The sequence below is a fragment of the Astyanax mexicanus genome, chromosome 8 (assembly GCF_023375975.1).
Source record: "Astyanax mexicanus isolate ESR-SI-001 chromosome 8, AstMex3_surface, whole genome shotgun sequence".
Taxonomy (NCBI): Eukaryota; Metazoa; Chordata; class Actinopteri; order Characiformes; family Acestrorhamphidae; genus Astyanax; species Astyanax mexicanus.
The window spans coordinates 39,583,553-39,599,603 of NC_064415.1; the positions used below are offsets into that span (position 1 = coordinate 39,583,553).

Below are 16,051 nucleotides of genomic sequence, written 5' to 3' on the forward strand. Positions count from 1 at the left end.
AACTCACGTTCAGAAGATTCAGCTTCAGAAGGTTTCAGACTGCTGCACACACATACTAAACACTCAGAGAGGAGAGTAGAGCAGAGGAGAAGCTCTATCACAGGAACCTTCCTCTCCAATGACCCACCCACCCATGACTAGTGTGCCCAATCAGCCACTGACACACTTTTTTAAAATAACCTCAGAGTCCTCTTCAGCTGTCACCCCAATAACCCCTGCGCAGTCTGTTTCTGGTCACACGGAACCACTGTACACTCATGCTTCCATTTTTTTCAGCAGTAAGCTGGTCTCAGTATTCAGCAATTAATTTTTAAAATGAAATTTAATATAGCTATAAAACAATATCACGTTTCACCTTCGCCACGCAGCACCTCCAACAAGCCTCAGGTGGAAACAAAACACTCAGCTGGCTCACACAATCTCCCTGATAGTATCGAATACGTAACAATATGTGATGATGTGTGTTATAGTTTCCGATTCATGTTAAATTGTATATGGAGAACAATACTAAAGTTCTGTAAGTTTGTCTACAAGCAAATATATTTCCAATGTATTGGCCGATGTAAATGAACCAAAAACGAATGATTTCCACTTAAAGCAGTTTTAAGACTCATCAGAGTCTCCAAAATACTTTTATTTGCTAGAATCACACTATAATATATATACAGCTCTGAATTTGCTATTTATATGTATATGTTTAAGTAAAATAAACATTGTTGTTTTATTCGATAAACCACAGACAACACTTCTCCCAAATTTCAAGTAAAAATTGTAATTTAGAGCATTTATTTGCAGAAAATGAGAAATGGCTGAAATAACAAAAAAGATAGAGCTTTCAGACCTTAAAAAATGTAAAGAAAACAAGTTCATATTCATAAAGTTTTACAAGTTCAGAAATCAATATTTGGTGGAATAACCCTGATTTTTAATCACATTTTTTATGCATCTTGGCATGTTCACCTCCACCAGTCTTACACACTGCTTTTGGATAAATTTATGCCACTCCTGGTGGAAAAATTCAAGCAGTTCAGCTTGGTCTGATGGCTTGTGATGGCTTGTGCTGATGGCATCTTCCTCTTGATTCTATTCGAGTTTTTTAATTTAGTAAAATCAAAGAAACTCATCATTTTTAAGTGGTCTCTTATTTTTTTCCAGAGCTGTATATTTTATGTGTTATCTAAGCTATACAAATATCTAAATAATAAACAGTGGAAATGGCAAAAGCTGTTTTGGAGATTCACTTAAAACAGCTAAACTTTAGAAGTTGTTACCATTTCAATTCTTTTACAAAAATACAGGTTGACTTGGGTAAGTAAATGTATGCGAGCAAAATTTACAATATGGAATAATACTATAGATAATGTACATAAAACACTGTAGAAACCAACCAATCAAAGGAAACAATCCAAAAAGCTCATGAAATCACCCCCATGTACTTGAAATATTCATATCATAAAACACTAATACCAAGTGTATAGTAACCCATATCAGTTATGAATCCCCTGTTTTGAGTACACACATACACAACAAAACAAAAAAGAAAAAAAGCCCTTCACAGCAGCCATAGTTTTATGTTTTTTGGATACAATCCGGGCTTCCTCTTGCGTCCACAGTTAATCCTGTTGGATGTGGTTGGTCCTTCTTGGTGGTATGCTGACATTACCCTGGATACCGTGGCTCTTGATACATCACCAAGACTTGCTGTCTTGGTCACAGATGCGCTAGCAAGATGTGCACCAACAGTTTGTCGTTTTTTGAACTCTGGTATTTCACCCATAATGTTGTGTGCATTGCAATATGTTGAGCAGAACTGTGCTCTTACCCTGCTAATTGAACCTTCACACTCTGCTCTTACTGGTGCAATGTGCAATTAATGAGGATTGGCCACCAGGCTGCTCCAATTTAGCCATGAAACCTCCCACACTAAAATGACAGGTGTTTCAGTTTCATTGTCCAACCCCTGTACATGGAGAGCATGTCACAGCAGAGCTAGCAAACAGTCTGAGCTCCAGACTTGGAATTGAAATGTGATTGATTCCAAAAAGTTGGTGTAAGTACATTTAATCTAGGGAGACAAAGCAATGATACATCACGAAGGCCCTCAATTATGCATTAACAAGTTTGTCGGGAAATGTTAATGCATTAACCAATCTCATTTTTTATTTCTATCAGCAAACAACTGATGGTATTAAAAAGCAATCTGCACACTGATTTAAAAATCTCAAATTTTGTCAGAAGTTCAATTGGTTGTGTAGTGTGCACACAACAACAGAAACATCCCTAGGTGTGATCATATCATACAGTAGGTCAGTTATGATATTTTTTCTGAATTCTTGGGTCTTTAAAGGCGCATTAAGGAGTACATTTTCTGTAGTAACCCATAAGTCCCATTTTTGTAGAGACAAAAAAACAGACTATTTACAGCTATTTACTGTTAAACAGGTAATCACTGAGCTTCAGGAAGGTTGTTTACCATAACTAAGATATCTATCACCACCACTAGCTTAGTACAGACGTGCATTTTGGTATGTATACATTTACAGATAAGCTACAATGCAAGACTCGTCATTGCTTGCCAGTGTGTGTCAATCTGGCAATCTGTGCGTCAGTAAAACTATTCACACAATGTCAGAATTCTTGCTCAACATTAAAAAACGCAACAGGCCGACACTCACCCGTGCAACTTTCTGTAGACTGGTTGTGGGAAGGGCTGCCAGTGTCTTGTAGTCCAGTTTCAGAGGTGCAGTGCTCAAGTTCTGCAGGAAATATACAAAATTACAGAAGTCAGAATAGTGGTTACAATGTCAGACTTTAAGCCGTGCTCTAACATACACACAATGGCTATTGAGGACCTTTATCTTTAGGAGTGTATTAATAAAATATGATGTTAAGTTCTTGGTCAAGTTCGGGGATTCACACTAAGAGCTGAAGAGATCTACGCAAAGCTGCACGTCCAACTCCAGAGCTCACTGTTGCCACCTGCTGGCAGGGAGCCTCCTAAAGCTGCCAGGGCATAAAGCCTCACCTCAGTTTCCTCCTCCAGCAGGCGAGTAGCCTCCTCACGCTCCAAGCGCATTCGCTCCTTCACCAAGAGGCAAGAGGAAGGAGAAAGGCAGGAGAGGAGAGGGGGAGGGTCCACCACTCACACAAATGAGGAGGTCATAGACCAAAAAAAAGATGGACGATGGATACAGCCATGCACATCCATTCAAATGGTGAGGGGGAAAGGGGTTACATGATGTTGAGGTGAGGATGAAGAACGCGATAAATGGCGCAAATGCGATTGAAGTAGTAACCCATTAAGGATCATTTAAATGAAGTTAAAACAGTTAAAAATAAACAAAACGAAAAAAAAAAAATGAAGGAGGGATTGATAAAGTTGTGAAAATGAATATGGAAAGGTAGGAATGAGAGTGATCCACAAGTTCACGATAAGGTGGGGGAATAAAGGGGGTAAAAAAGAGAGAAATTGAGAAGGATAGAACCCACACATTAGCAAAAGTCTTAAAGAATGAGTTTTTAAAGAAACAAGAAAAATTTAGCTTTTGTTTATTTCTCCTCTTTAATAAACCAACGTCATTTTGCTACAATTTTAAGCTCTCACCACTTTCTCCATCTCCTCACGCTCCCACTGAGACGTCTCCCTCACCATCTCAACTTCCTGTAAAGGAAAAAAAAATAGCATCAGTATCTTCTCATTCCTCCTTTTTAATTTCCCCTAGAAAATAAATCCTCCACTGTGATCAATATATTAGGAGCTCACCTTCTGCATGATGTCTATCTCCTCTGGGCTCAGGTCTCTGTCTATTGAGGAGATGCTCTCCATGCTATTCTTTCGGACAATACCAGCTGCAAACGGGTTAGCGATGACACCTGGAGACGCCTAGAGATGCACAGAGCATGGAAACCACATTTAAGTATTTAAATAGACATGTGCTATGTATAAGTGTGTATCCAGCAACCCTATAGATTTGCTGTTTGAACATTTACCTCCACGCCTGGTGCGTTTCTTGGGTCGAAGCCGTCACACACCAGCATGAATAACGTATCTCCAGTAGCACGTAAGACCCTGACAGCTTCTGTATGGGTCATGCCCAGGAGACTGTGGTTGCCCACCTCCAGGATTCTCATGCCCACGTTAAGGCGGCCGTCTCGCGCAGCAGCTCCACTGGAGCTTACCTACAACCAGGACAGAATGACGGTGTTTAATGTAGTCCATTCCAGTCTAGTGAGCAATTTAGAAGTGCTTTATTTATAAACGTGTGATTCGCTTTCAAATAAAATGTATTTAATGTACACAACCTTGAAATTTTTTATATGTGATACAACATCTTGAAAAGTTCCGTTGATGAAAATGATAATAAGCAATGTTTAGCATTATTCAAAAATGTTTTTGCAAATGTCTTATACTGTTTTAGCCTGCGCATAAGACAACAAAAACAATGAAATTACCAGTGCAAATATCATACAGTGAACATATGTGTAAACCATGTGACCTAACTGATTTTATTAAGGGTTTATTAATGGGTATGTAAATGTAAATAAAATAATCAACGTAAGATATAACGGATAAAATCTAATTATATTCATATTACTGATGTAAGTTAATACAAATTAATTGTTTTAATCACAATAATATTTTGTGATAATTTTAATTAAAATCATGATTCAGTTTTCTAATCCTAGTATTCCCCTGTATTATTATGAGGGGACAGTAATAATAAGGGTCAAAAGCCTTTTAACTATATTAGAATATTTTATAATATAATATTAAAATATAATATTTAATGTTCTGAGTTACTGAGTTTAACTGAGAGCTTTAATAGAGGAAAGAAATGCTATTGTAGCTCCATATAGCCCCTTTAAAAACCTAGAAACATGCCATCAAGTTTGTGTGTGTGCATGAGAGAGAGAGAGAGAGAGAGAAATAGACAGAGAGAAACAGAGAGAGAGAGAAAGACAAGAGAGAAAGTTAGAGATATTGAAAGAGAGCGCTTTAGCACATTGGCGGTTTCTCGACAGTTTAGTTTGCTGGATTAGAGTCCTTGCTAAATGGACATGAAATAAACGCTCTGATTGGCCAAAAGCAGAACCAACTACAGAGAGAGAGAGAGAGAGAGAGAGAGAGAAAGAGAAAGAGAAAACACACTGACGGTGTCTTTACAGTTTACCTTGCTGGATTAGCGCCATTGCTAAATGGAAATATTATAAACGCTCTGATTGGCCGAAAACAGAATCAACTTCAGTGAAAACCAGACTAAAACTGGCAAAACGTGAAATCAAACAATATGCTTACTTTAGAACATAGAATTGTACAAGCGTTCTCTGAGGTCAGAACGTGTGCCTGTTAGACAAAATGCGTGAAGATCTGCAGCTTAAAAAATTGATTATGAAACGTCATGATCTGTCTCACATTGTGAGGGGAAAAAAAGCTGTATTTTATATTTGCGTCACTTCAGCCTGGAAATGTGAACAAAGCTTTTGTCTCTCTTTATCTTAATATATTCCAGATTTCCTCACTCTCTTGTAAACATCTCTGAAACAGAATTGATCTCTACCTTGGAGATGAAGATGCCTTCATCTGTGGGGTCGAAGGGGTTGCCTGCATGCCCTCTGGCTCCTCCTCTGATGCTGATGCCCAACTTCTCTCCTGGTTGCTTGTAAATAACAATTTCCTAAAGACACAAAAGCCAATTTTAAGTGTGCCCATTGTTACTAGGTGTGTTTGTCTGAGTAGTATTGTAAACAGTCTGCGTATTCATATATGTGTATATTTGTATGTACATACCTGCATGCCTGGGGGTGAAGGGTCTCTGCGGACTAACATGCGGATTTCCTGCTTGTTGGAGAGCAGAGCTTTCACCGCCTCCTGGTGTGTGGCGTGCCGCAGGTCAGTGGAGTTGACCTCTAGGATCCGATCGCCCACCCGCAGCCCACTCTGACAGGCCAAACCATTGGGAATGACCTACTCACACAGACACAAAGAGGTCAGAGGACAATGCATTCTCAAGCTCCACTGGTCTACCAGCCATTCACAAAAAAAAATAAATAAATAAATCAAATTACCTTCGAAATGAACACGCCCGGTTCACTGACGCCAAATGGATGGCTGGCATGATCACTGCCACCCACAATGCTTAGCCCTAGAGGGCCACCAGTTTTGACCAGTGTCACTTCCTGTAAGAGCAAGACAGTATGTTATAAAAAAATATATATATGCTTCATCTAACATATTGTAAGCTACCCTATGGTCACCATAGTTGTGGTCAGAAGTTTACATATACTCAAGACATGGATGAATTATAGACTTGCTTCAACTTTGTTGTTTAAGTCAGAAACAGTGAACTTTTCTAGCCTGTTTTACACATCCCGCAACCACATTTAATATGTTAGGAGTCATTGTCCTGGTGCAAAACCCAACTCTTCAAGTTTATACCATCTAGGTGGAGATTTGGAGCTATGCTGAGATAGATCCCCTTTATTCATTATTCCATTCACTTTATGCAATTTACTAGTTACACTTGCAGCAAAAGGAGAGCACTATGCTACCACCACCATGCTTACCAGTACAGTGTTCCTGATACCAAATGCCTTATCTTTTTTCTAAACATGTTTTTCTCATTAGACCATAAAACCTCTCCTCCGCAAACTTCAATCAAGCCTGACGGTGTCCAATTTGGAGCAGGGGCTTCTTTTTTTGGTACAGTGACATGCCACAACATGGGACAGGAAGTTATTGTGGAGGGTATTGTGTCCATGACTTTTGCCCTGTCCAATGGAATCTAAAGAATGCTGCAGTGACCTAGAGAATGTGAAAGAGTATGGGGTCTCTGGCACTGAATATGGCTGTGAATTGAGCCAGAGTCGCTTGTCTTTTTGTATGGACAAATCTAGCCAGACATTGCTGGACATGTTTCTTACCACCCAATGCACTGTATGCATAAAGCCTTCTATGATGTATTCCCAGTACCGTATTTTTCGCACTATTAAATCCGCATTTAGCATTACTATTATTCGGTGCGTCTTATGTATGAATTCTACCAGTCAGGTTGTAAGGAGCAGTAAAGCCACTTTGCTGAAGTGGCTCACTCAGAGTTGAGTATTATCGGCCTGTAGCCTGCTGCTAACTCTGGCTAGCACTGCTGGAGCAGCATTGGCATTATTTGCTAACTGCAGCACTAGCTTTTTGCCGTTTAGAGGCGAGTATATCGGCCTGTAGTCTGCGTGTTTACAATGTTAAAACAAGCTACTGGGATGAACTGCTTACTGTAAATAAATGGAAACACTTTACTCACCCAAATAAACTGTTTTCAGGAGAGAAATCTGTGTAGACTAATATCCAGCGCTCGTTTGACTTGTCTTACTCGTGAAAATGTTTTTTTTTTAAATCACAATTTTGTTTACTTAGCTTAGCTTTACAGGTCTCACCACCCACCCTGCTGAATTAGAAAGAAAACATGGCGACACCCCTGTTCCTTACTAGTGTCACATAAAATGTGAGTTATAATCCGGTGGGCCTTATAGTGTGAAAAATACGGTACATTCATGAGGATTCACTATTGATGTCCCATCCATCTGTACCAACTATTAGGATTTTTCTCAAACTCCAAAAAAAAAAAAAAAAAACTCCCCTGCAATAAATGTGAGGGGACAAAACTTGAACAAGTCTAGGCTTTCCCATGCTGTCTCCTCTAATACTAAACTTACATATTATGTTCAGCATGTCAGTCTATGTTGTACTCTTTCCGCCCCAGCAATCAGTAAATGCTTAATTTTGCTACAACATTCAGGTCGATAATGATGATTATGATGAATGATGAGTGTATGTAAACTTCAAACCACAACATTATTAGATCAAGTGTAGTGATAACTAGTGAAAACAGGATAAAACTGGGTTTTAAAGAAGAGAAGGGTAGGACTACTAACAGAATATGATCAGAATTGAAAGTGAAAAACTATTTGTCTAATAAAAACAGAACACATCACATGACTAATAAATTAAAACAATGGAATCCAAATTACCAAGCATTTTTATAAAGACAAACGTTTTTATAAAGACAAAACACTATCCTAACACAGCACACCCCACATAAGAGAACTCATACCGTGCAATACTTTCTCTAGGATGCATTTAAATCAAGGGCCAAACAAAAACAGATGAACATAATCAATATTTTTTTCTTTGGCCTCATTCTGCCTTTCAACCATAAACCCTCATCAGAAAAAATAGACTACAGGGGTTGGACAATGAAACTGAAACACCTGGTTTTAGGTCACAATAATTTATTGTGGCGGCAGACAGATCTGGTGGTAACAGGAGAGTTGAGGTGCACAGTGAATTCTGCCGTGATTTGGGCAGCCGTGGTTTTATGTTTTTTTTTTTATACAATCCAGGTTAGCACCCGAACGTCCCTTTCAGACAGCTTCCTCTTGCGTCCACAGTTAATCCTGTTGGATGTGGTTGGTCCTTCTTGGTGGTATGCTGACATTACCCTGGATACCGTTGCTCTTGATACACCACAAAGACTTGCTGTTTTGGACACAGATGCAGCAGCAAGATGTGCACCAACAATTTGTCCATAATTATGTTGACCCATAATGTTGTGTGAATTGCATTACTGGTGCAATGTGCATTTAATGGAGATTGGCCACCAGGCTGGTCCAATTTAGCCATAAAAACCTCCCACAGTAAAATGACAGGTGTTTCAGTTTCATTGTCCAACCCCTGTATATAATGTTTTATAAATGTATTAAATATTCTCTAAAAGTATGAATTAACCAGACTAAAAATACAAGTGTAAAAACGCCCTCAGATACCACTTGACCATCAACCAAATCATCAAGGATGCTCATACTGTGTCTCACCTCTATGGGGTACTCATCCTCCATCGGGCAACTGAGATGGTTCCCCAGCGGCTCATCTCCAGCCTCCTCTTGCTCAGGGGAGTCAGAGGGCTCTGGAGGAGGAGGTGAGTGGGGCCGCGTTCGGGGCGAAGAGCCACCTACACTTGCCTGGTCCCGCTCGACCAGCAGGGTGATGGTGGGGGAGGTGCCGGTAAGCAGAGCTACTGCCTGGTCATGTCTGGCTTCTGTCATGTCTACACCATTGATCTAGAGCAACAGTCACACACCAGAGGAGGAGGAGGAGGAGGAGGAGGAGGAGGGGGTGGAAGGGAAGGACAGTCAGGAATGGCCAACGGTTCTGGACTGTGTGGAGACAGTGGCTCATGCTGAGGAGCTAACTACACAACAGTTCTCAGTTTCTACATACATTTGACTACATTTCTCTTTAAGCTAATTAAAGTGGCAGTTTCCTCAGAAAGGAAATAAGCCTAGTCTTGGACTACACAGTATTTGGAACTGAGATTTTCCAATGAAAAGCTTAATTCCTGTCTGAGAAACTGTGCCTAGTTGTTGTTTAATGGAAGTTAAGAAGGATAAAGTTTCTACAGTTCTCAAGTGAATAAACTCTTTAATTCCCTTCATGCATAATATTTCCCTCATATTTTTGGTGTTATCAAGTTAAATGTTACAATATTAAAGTTAAAATCACACATGCATGCCCCCCAGACTGGATTCTTTAGAGCAGGAGGTTTGCCTGATTAGGAGTGGAAAGAAAAGAAAGAAAAGCACAAGAAAAGGAAGAAGTGCGGCCAGTGACAGAAGCTGAAAGAAGCTAAGAAGCTTGTGCGAGTTTGTGCAAGCAGGGAAGGGCATATAAAACCTTTGCACCGAGCCTCATTAAACCCAGCTCAAATTATTTAAGCTATTATTTACATCTTTACATTTACAGACACCTATCTAAATGTATATAAATATAAATGTTTATACTTTTATAATACAATAACCTAAACAAAAGTCTTGCCTTTGCCAATTTAAAACCCCATGAGTGCTACTCTTTAATTCATGGCCTTAAATGTGCAAAAGCAAGAGAATTCAAATGCATATAAACTTGCTATGTCCTACTCTATTTTTTTTTTCCACAGAGACAAGCAGAACAGAGGCCAGCACTGACCATTCAGTATCGGTGCTTACCATGGGCGGATTACCCACAGACAGTGTACCCACAGAGCCCAGCCCACATCACCCCCATCACCACACCCACCACCAAGCAGACAAGGAGTGTGTTAGTGTGTCCATGCAGGACAGCGAAAGAGCAAGAATGTGAAAGAGACAGAGGACTTCAAGAAGAGAGGAAGAACAGCTGGAATCATCCGCATACATGAAGTCATTATATAGATGCACTTGCTGAGAGGAAATTAAAAATAATAAAACAAAGTACATAACCAAAGGGAGGACACTCTGTATACACTAAGGGTTGCATGACTAGATTTTTTTGTTTAAAAAAAAAGTATTTCACTAGTCAATATTTCTATAGCTAAAGCAAAAAAATAAATAAAATTGCGAGGTTGCTATTTTTAGTTGTTTTTTTTTTCTCTTTTAAGTGTAGCAAAAACTGACATTTTCTTTTATCAATGGTCAGATGTTTTAAATTTTGTGTTCTATGAAGGACAACAAATTACATAAGTATAAATAAATAAATGTGTATATATATTTAAATGAATAAATAAATAAATACACACAAATAATAGTACAGATATATAAAGTAATTATTAAATACATTTTGTCATGAAAAGTACACACTTAAAATAATATCAGGAATCTAATTCCATATTTTCATGCATGAACCTCTATTTGGGGCAGTTTCTGCATTTATTTATTTATTATTATTATTATTATTATTATTATTGTTATTATTATTATTATTATATGTTCTAGTCTATGCAACCCTTAATATACACAGATAGGTCCAAAAATATTTGGACAATTTTTTTTTTGTCACTGTCCAACCACTCCAAATAGACCTGACTGTTATTATACTGTACACTCATCTCATTATGGTTACATTAACATTAACCCATAACTTTTTCCTGGCAAAGGATGATGAGATAAAAAGCAGAAGGTTAAGGGCATGCAGGAGCCTCAGAGTCAGTCCCGTTAAACAGACATAGCGCTGTACAGTGATTAGTGAGGATCACCTACTCATTCCAGTACTTGGTCCATGCAGAAAGTAAACTGAACATTCCCAATGCTGAATTGCTGGATGTCTATTAGACTTTTACTTTAAAACTATCTTGCAGTAGTTTTAGTATTTAGTATTAGTATTTAGAGGTCAAATGAAATGACTTTCAGAACGTCTTCTGCATTTTCAATTTAAACAACAGGCACCGGGTCAGACAGAAGAAGTATGAGATAGACAGACTGTGATACAACATGACTGAGTGTGTGTCAGTGTGCCTCACTCACAGTTATGACCCGGTCTCCAACATGAAGGATGTTATCTCTGTGAGCAGCACCTCCCTCAGCAATACGAGAGATGAAGATCCCCTGTGAGGAAGAGAGAGGAGATGGACGTCAGATTGAAGTGCTATTTAGAAGAAAGATCTTTGTTGACAGTGCATCCAATTACATTCTACATTTTTCAATTCACTTTACTACTTTTGACACCAAACTAGTCAATATATCAGTAATATACTATATAATATTTAAAGCCATTTTATACCAGATATACAACTTTTTTATATCGTCACACAGGTTACACTCTAAGTGTGGATTAATAAAAAATAAAAAAAGGACATTCTTGTGTCCAGGGTACAGTCTTGTGCAAACTATATTGTAGAAATATCAAAAATTAAAAGCAGCGTGATGATTTTTTTCCACTCAACTCAAACCAAACTGAACCAGTAAAATACATAGAGACAGCTGTTTACTATAAAATATATTTATGGTGTTAGAAGTACTGAATACTGATACATCAACATTATACTTGCACTTTATTATACAATTGTTTTCATGCTTGGTATTATATCATAAATATCAACTTTTTTATAACATATCAAGCTACTTGTTTTTAGACATATCGCCCATCACAACTAGCTAGTGCTAAAGTGTAAATCTAGAACTTGTGCACTCCTAGAATCATATATTCTATTCTGTCTATTCTGTGATTTTTAAAAACCAAAAGGATCAGAGTCATAGCTGTAAAAAAAGACCATTTCCAATGTTTTTTTTTTTTATTTAAAACTGCCACTGCAGTAGTAAAAGTCCACAATTAGGCCTAAACCATGTACAGAACCCCAAACCCAAACTGTAACTGATTAAGATCTTAAGCCACTGAAATCATAACTGACCCAACAGCAAACCAGAAGAAATAGGGTGCGATAGAGTGTAAAGCCTTAAGCACATGCACACACACCCAAACAACTTTACCTTCTTAAGCATAAGGGCTCCACACACCATAAGATTAATCTAAATTCTTAATAAGTCTCAAGGTTTCTGTTTCCAGGAAGAGAACGCTTCCAAAACACATTAGTTTCCACAACAAACACAGAGAGCAGAGCAGACACTCAGGCAGAGGAGCACACAGCAGAACTTACTCAGAAGTTAGAGAGAGAGTGTGTGTGTGTGTGCAGGTGTGTGTAAGCACTGGTGTCATACCACCTTCTGTAGCTCTTTAACTGCAGGTGTGGGAGACTGTCAGCATGTGTGTGTATTCTTATTACTGGAGTGGTGAGCAGGAGCACTGTGCAGTATGGAGCTGTGCAGTGAGCTGAGCCAAAAATACACTTCTTCCCTCCGAGCCTCTAACACAAGTTCCCTATCAGGTGTCAGGGCATGCTATTCATATCACCGTTTCCTTGGTGAAGCTGCCAGTCACAACACTGCAAACTGTGCAGTGTAACCGCTAGACCAATGGACCACAAATCTTGTGTAATTATCAAGATTTTTACACCAAGAGTAGGCCAGACTGCCAGTCTAATTTTGGCATATATAGATTGTAAAAAGTTAAATTTTTCATAGACCATATAGTTTTTTTTTTCTAATCTAATCTGCTTAGGCCCAATCTCATTTCACCCCTCATCTGGAGCGCTAAAGTTCAGCAACCTAGCTGCTGCTGGTTTACTAGTTAACTATAGGGCATTGTGTGATTTCAGAAAGGGGGGAGAGGCTGCAGAAATTAATTATTATTTTCCATTCATTAATTTCTTTGTGATTGGGAGCTGAAAATAGATTTGATTATTGATTATTTTAATTTTCAATCCCGCCTTAAATGCTGCAGACCATGCCGACTGTTGCTCCATTAATCTGTTGTACCATTAAAGGTGGAACGTGAAAGCTAGCTACTGAGACAAACTACTTGTGATTTTTTTAGGCTCAATCCCATTTTACCCCTGGGCCCTACCACTTATCTCTAACCCTTGTTTCTGAGTATAACTCCAGATGATGTATTGGGTGCTTAAAGGGTTGTCCGAACTCTTAGGGGGAGGATTTCACCCCTTCCCCTTGTAACTCTGTGCCCTCGATTTGAAGTGTGCATCTGAAAAATCTCAGTTTGATAGGCTAACAAGTCCTAAATTCCCCCCCCCAGCCTAACAAGAATCACGACACCCCATACCCCTTGGTGTGCACACACAAAACAGAGGGGTGAGGGTAAATGGTAGGGCCAAAGGGGTGAAATGGGATTGGGCCTTTGTCTGCTGTTTGAACATAGTCAAAGTGAGCCTGATTTACTAAAGCTCTGTGACAAAGGTGCCTTGGGATTAGGGACGTGCAAACATCCACAGGCAAAGTGTGTGCAACAGTATTTAGGAATGCACTCAATATCAGACATCTAAATTATACTGTCAAAATGGTGTTACCAAATAACGTATAAAATAATAAATAAATAATAATAAATAAAAAAACGCAACATGAAAGTTCACTTGTACTATGTTTGTTACAGAGGGGTGAGAAAAGTGGCACAACGAATGAAGGTCTACAATAAACATGTTTTGTATTAGGTATTATGTCCATATTATGAATATACAGTTGGTTTTCCTTCGACAAACTGGTTTTAGCCTCAGTTCCCTGCATCAGAGAGCAGGAAACGTTACTTGTTTTTTCACAGGTTGTATGACCTAATTTATTAATAACATAATTCATTTCCTTCTTTTTAGAGGATATATCACCTAGGGAATGTTTTCAAAATTTCCCCCAACTAGATTGTTCCTGAACTGTTCCAACAAGCAACACATAAGCAGTCAATCAAAGGAGTCAAATGTATTCACATACTAAGGTAAAAGTAGAGATACTAGGGTTATGTAGATTTTAAAGTTTTCAGGTAAAAATACTGTAAAATTAATGTAATGATAAAGTAAAGTAAGAAAAACAATACAAAAATGTTTATTCAATGCCACAGGGGTTTATAGTCCCCAAGTCTTATTTTTCTAAAAGCTGTAATGACTAAAATGTTATATTAAACATTAAACATTAAACAAATGTAGGACGCACTAGGCTGGCTGTTTTAGCTGCATACGTGCCCATTAAAAATCGGAATGGAGAGATTTATCTGGATAAAGTTTTTCTAAAAAATGAGAAGGCATAATGGAAACAAACTGAAATTAAATAAAAGTAAGGAGTAGAAAGTTTAGATAATTGTGTGAAAATGCGAGTAGAAGTAAAAAGTTGTCTGAAAAATAATTACTACATACTAAGGTATGGATAACCAATATTTCTACTTAAGGTAACAACGTTTTTCTAAGCATTAAGCATCAAGAGAGGACAAAAATCTAAATTCTGAAATTTGCCAAATTTGCTTGGCATCAGTAAAACCATTACAATCAAAGGTCAGCTCAAGCTTGGAAACACCCACAGACGATGAACAACAAGTGATCTCAACCATACAGAGAAAAGATGCTGCCGGTATGAACATAAGGATAAAGCTATCTCTGCAGCTGCTCCTAATATGCATGGATGAGCATGTAGTTGATTAATAAAAGAATTAATAACTAACACAGCCCTTTCTGATTTTAAACAGGCATTTCAATGTGTATGAATACTTGCAACATCTTGAGGCCCTTAAAATGCATGAGTTTAGTGCATATGCAATTATAATTTATTACAATACTGGACAAATAAAAATGGGCATCAGTAATGAAGCATCCATACACACAGTATTATAAATTTAAAGTTTACTGTCATTTTAAAAGGCAGTGACTGCATCATTTTGCCATTGTTACATGCCTGATTGTTTGACTTTTTATATTACACTCTAACTATCCCATTTTTTGTTAGTGTTTGATGTTTACCGTGTCTCCTGTCCGATATGGCGTGGATCCTTTGCCCCCAGCGATGCTGAAGCCTAAGCCCTTGTCATTGCGCACCAAGCAGGTGGCCAGACGCTGGCAGGGGCCTGCACTGACAGAAGTGGATCCAGTCTCCAGCAGAAAGGGAAGGCCGCTGGATCTTCTTTCCCGAGGGAAGTAATCGTCCTCTGGTCTCAGAGGTGTAGTAGTGATTGGGTTCTCAGGTTCTACCATCCGCTCACGAAGCACACTCATGGTCACTGCCGTTCCAGAGCTCCGCAACGCCTCTACTGCTGCGTGGTGCTCTGCTCCATGCAGATCTACCCCATTTACCTGCAAAGAAAGAGAAAAGAGCATATTGAAATTGTGCAGTCTATGGGCATTTTTGTCTGGGGTACAATTATGTGTATGATTAAATCAGAACTGTAGGACATAGAGGGTATGCATTAAAGTCACTTTACCCCCGGAAAAAGTCAAACTAAACCCCTTAAGTGGCAAAACATTTGTACACCATTGCACAATTGTTTTTCTTAGAACAAATAGCAATAGCGATTACAGTGAAACAATTGATTATATGCTTAAATTAAAGCCAGCTGAACTTGACAGTAATACACTGAAATTACTGAATAAAGAGCAGATGGGCCGTGGACATCAATGTTTCAACAGAAATCAGGTTATCTTATATTTAAAAACCAAGCCAATAGTTACTAAACCTGCTGAAAAGTCGCAGATATCTGGCAAATATTTGGCATGCTAGATATCCTACCCAGTCAGCGACTGGGAGTCAGTAGCAGTGGCTATATACTGCCAATGGAATTACAGAGAAAGAGAGAACCACGGGTTTAAAACACACCCCATGCATTACTGGAGCTGTTTATGGAGAGTCTGACTACTTTCTTTCGCCCGTTATAAAATAAAACAATTGT

General features: G+C 38.6%; 1 protein-coding gene across 16 annotated transcripts in view; it reads right to left on the reverse strand.

Annotated features, from left to right (window-relative positions):
• scrib (scribble planar cell polarity protein) overlaps positions 1-16,051 on the reverse strand; it is a 137,146-nt gene that overhangs the window by 34,895 nt on the left and 86,200 nt on the right. For 10 of the 16 annotated variants that reach the window (XM_049482947.1, XM_049482949.1, XM_049482956.1 and 7 more), the window contains 12 exons: positions 15,129-15,458; positions 11,308-11,388; positions 8,866-9,111; positions 8,106-8,120; positions 6,067-6,177; positions 5,789-5,965; positions 5,559-5,675; positions 3,991-4,179; positions 3,764-3,883; positions 3,605-3,661; positions 3,026-3,082; positions 2,676-2,756 (listed from right to left, as the gene is read on the reverse strand). In XM_049482947.1, coding sequence (XP_049338904.1) covers positions 2,676-2,756; positions 3,026-3,082; positions 3,605-3,661; positions 3,764-3,883; positions 3,991-4,179; positions 5,559-5,675; positions 5,789-5,965; positions 6,067-6,177; positions 8,106-8,120; positions 8,866-9,111; positions 11,308-11,388; positions 15,129-15,458 — 1,581 coding nt within the window. The remainder of the gene's footprint in view (positions 1-2,675; positions 2,757-3,025; positions 3,083-3,604; positions 3,662-3,763; positions 3,884-3,990; positions 4,180-5,558; positions 5,676-5,788; positions 5,966-6,066; positions 6,178-8,105; positions 8,121-8,865; positions 9,112-11,307; positions 11,389-15,128; positions 15,459-16,051) is intronic. The other 6 variants (XM_022678049.2, XM_022678067.2, XM_049482953.1 and 3 more) reach the window with 3 other exon arrangements.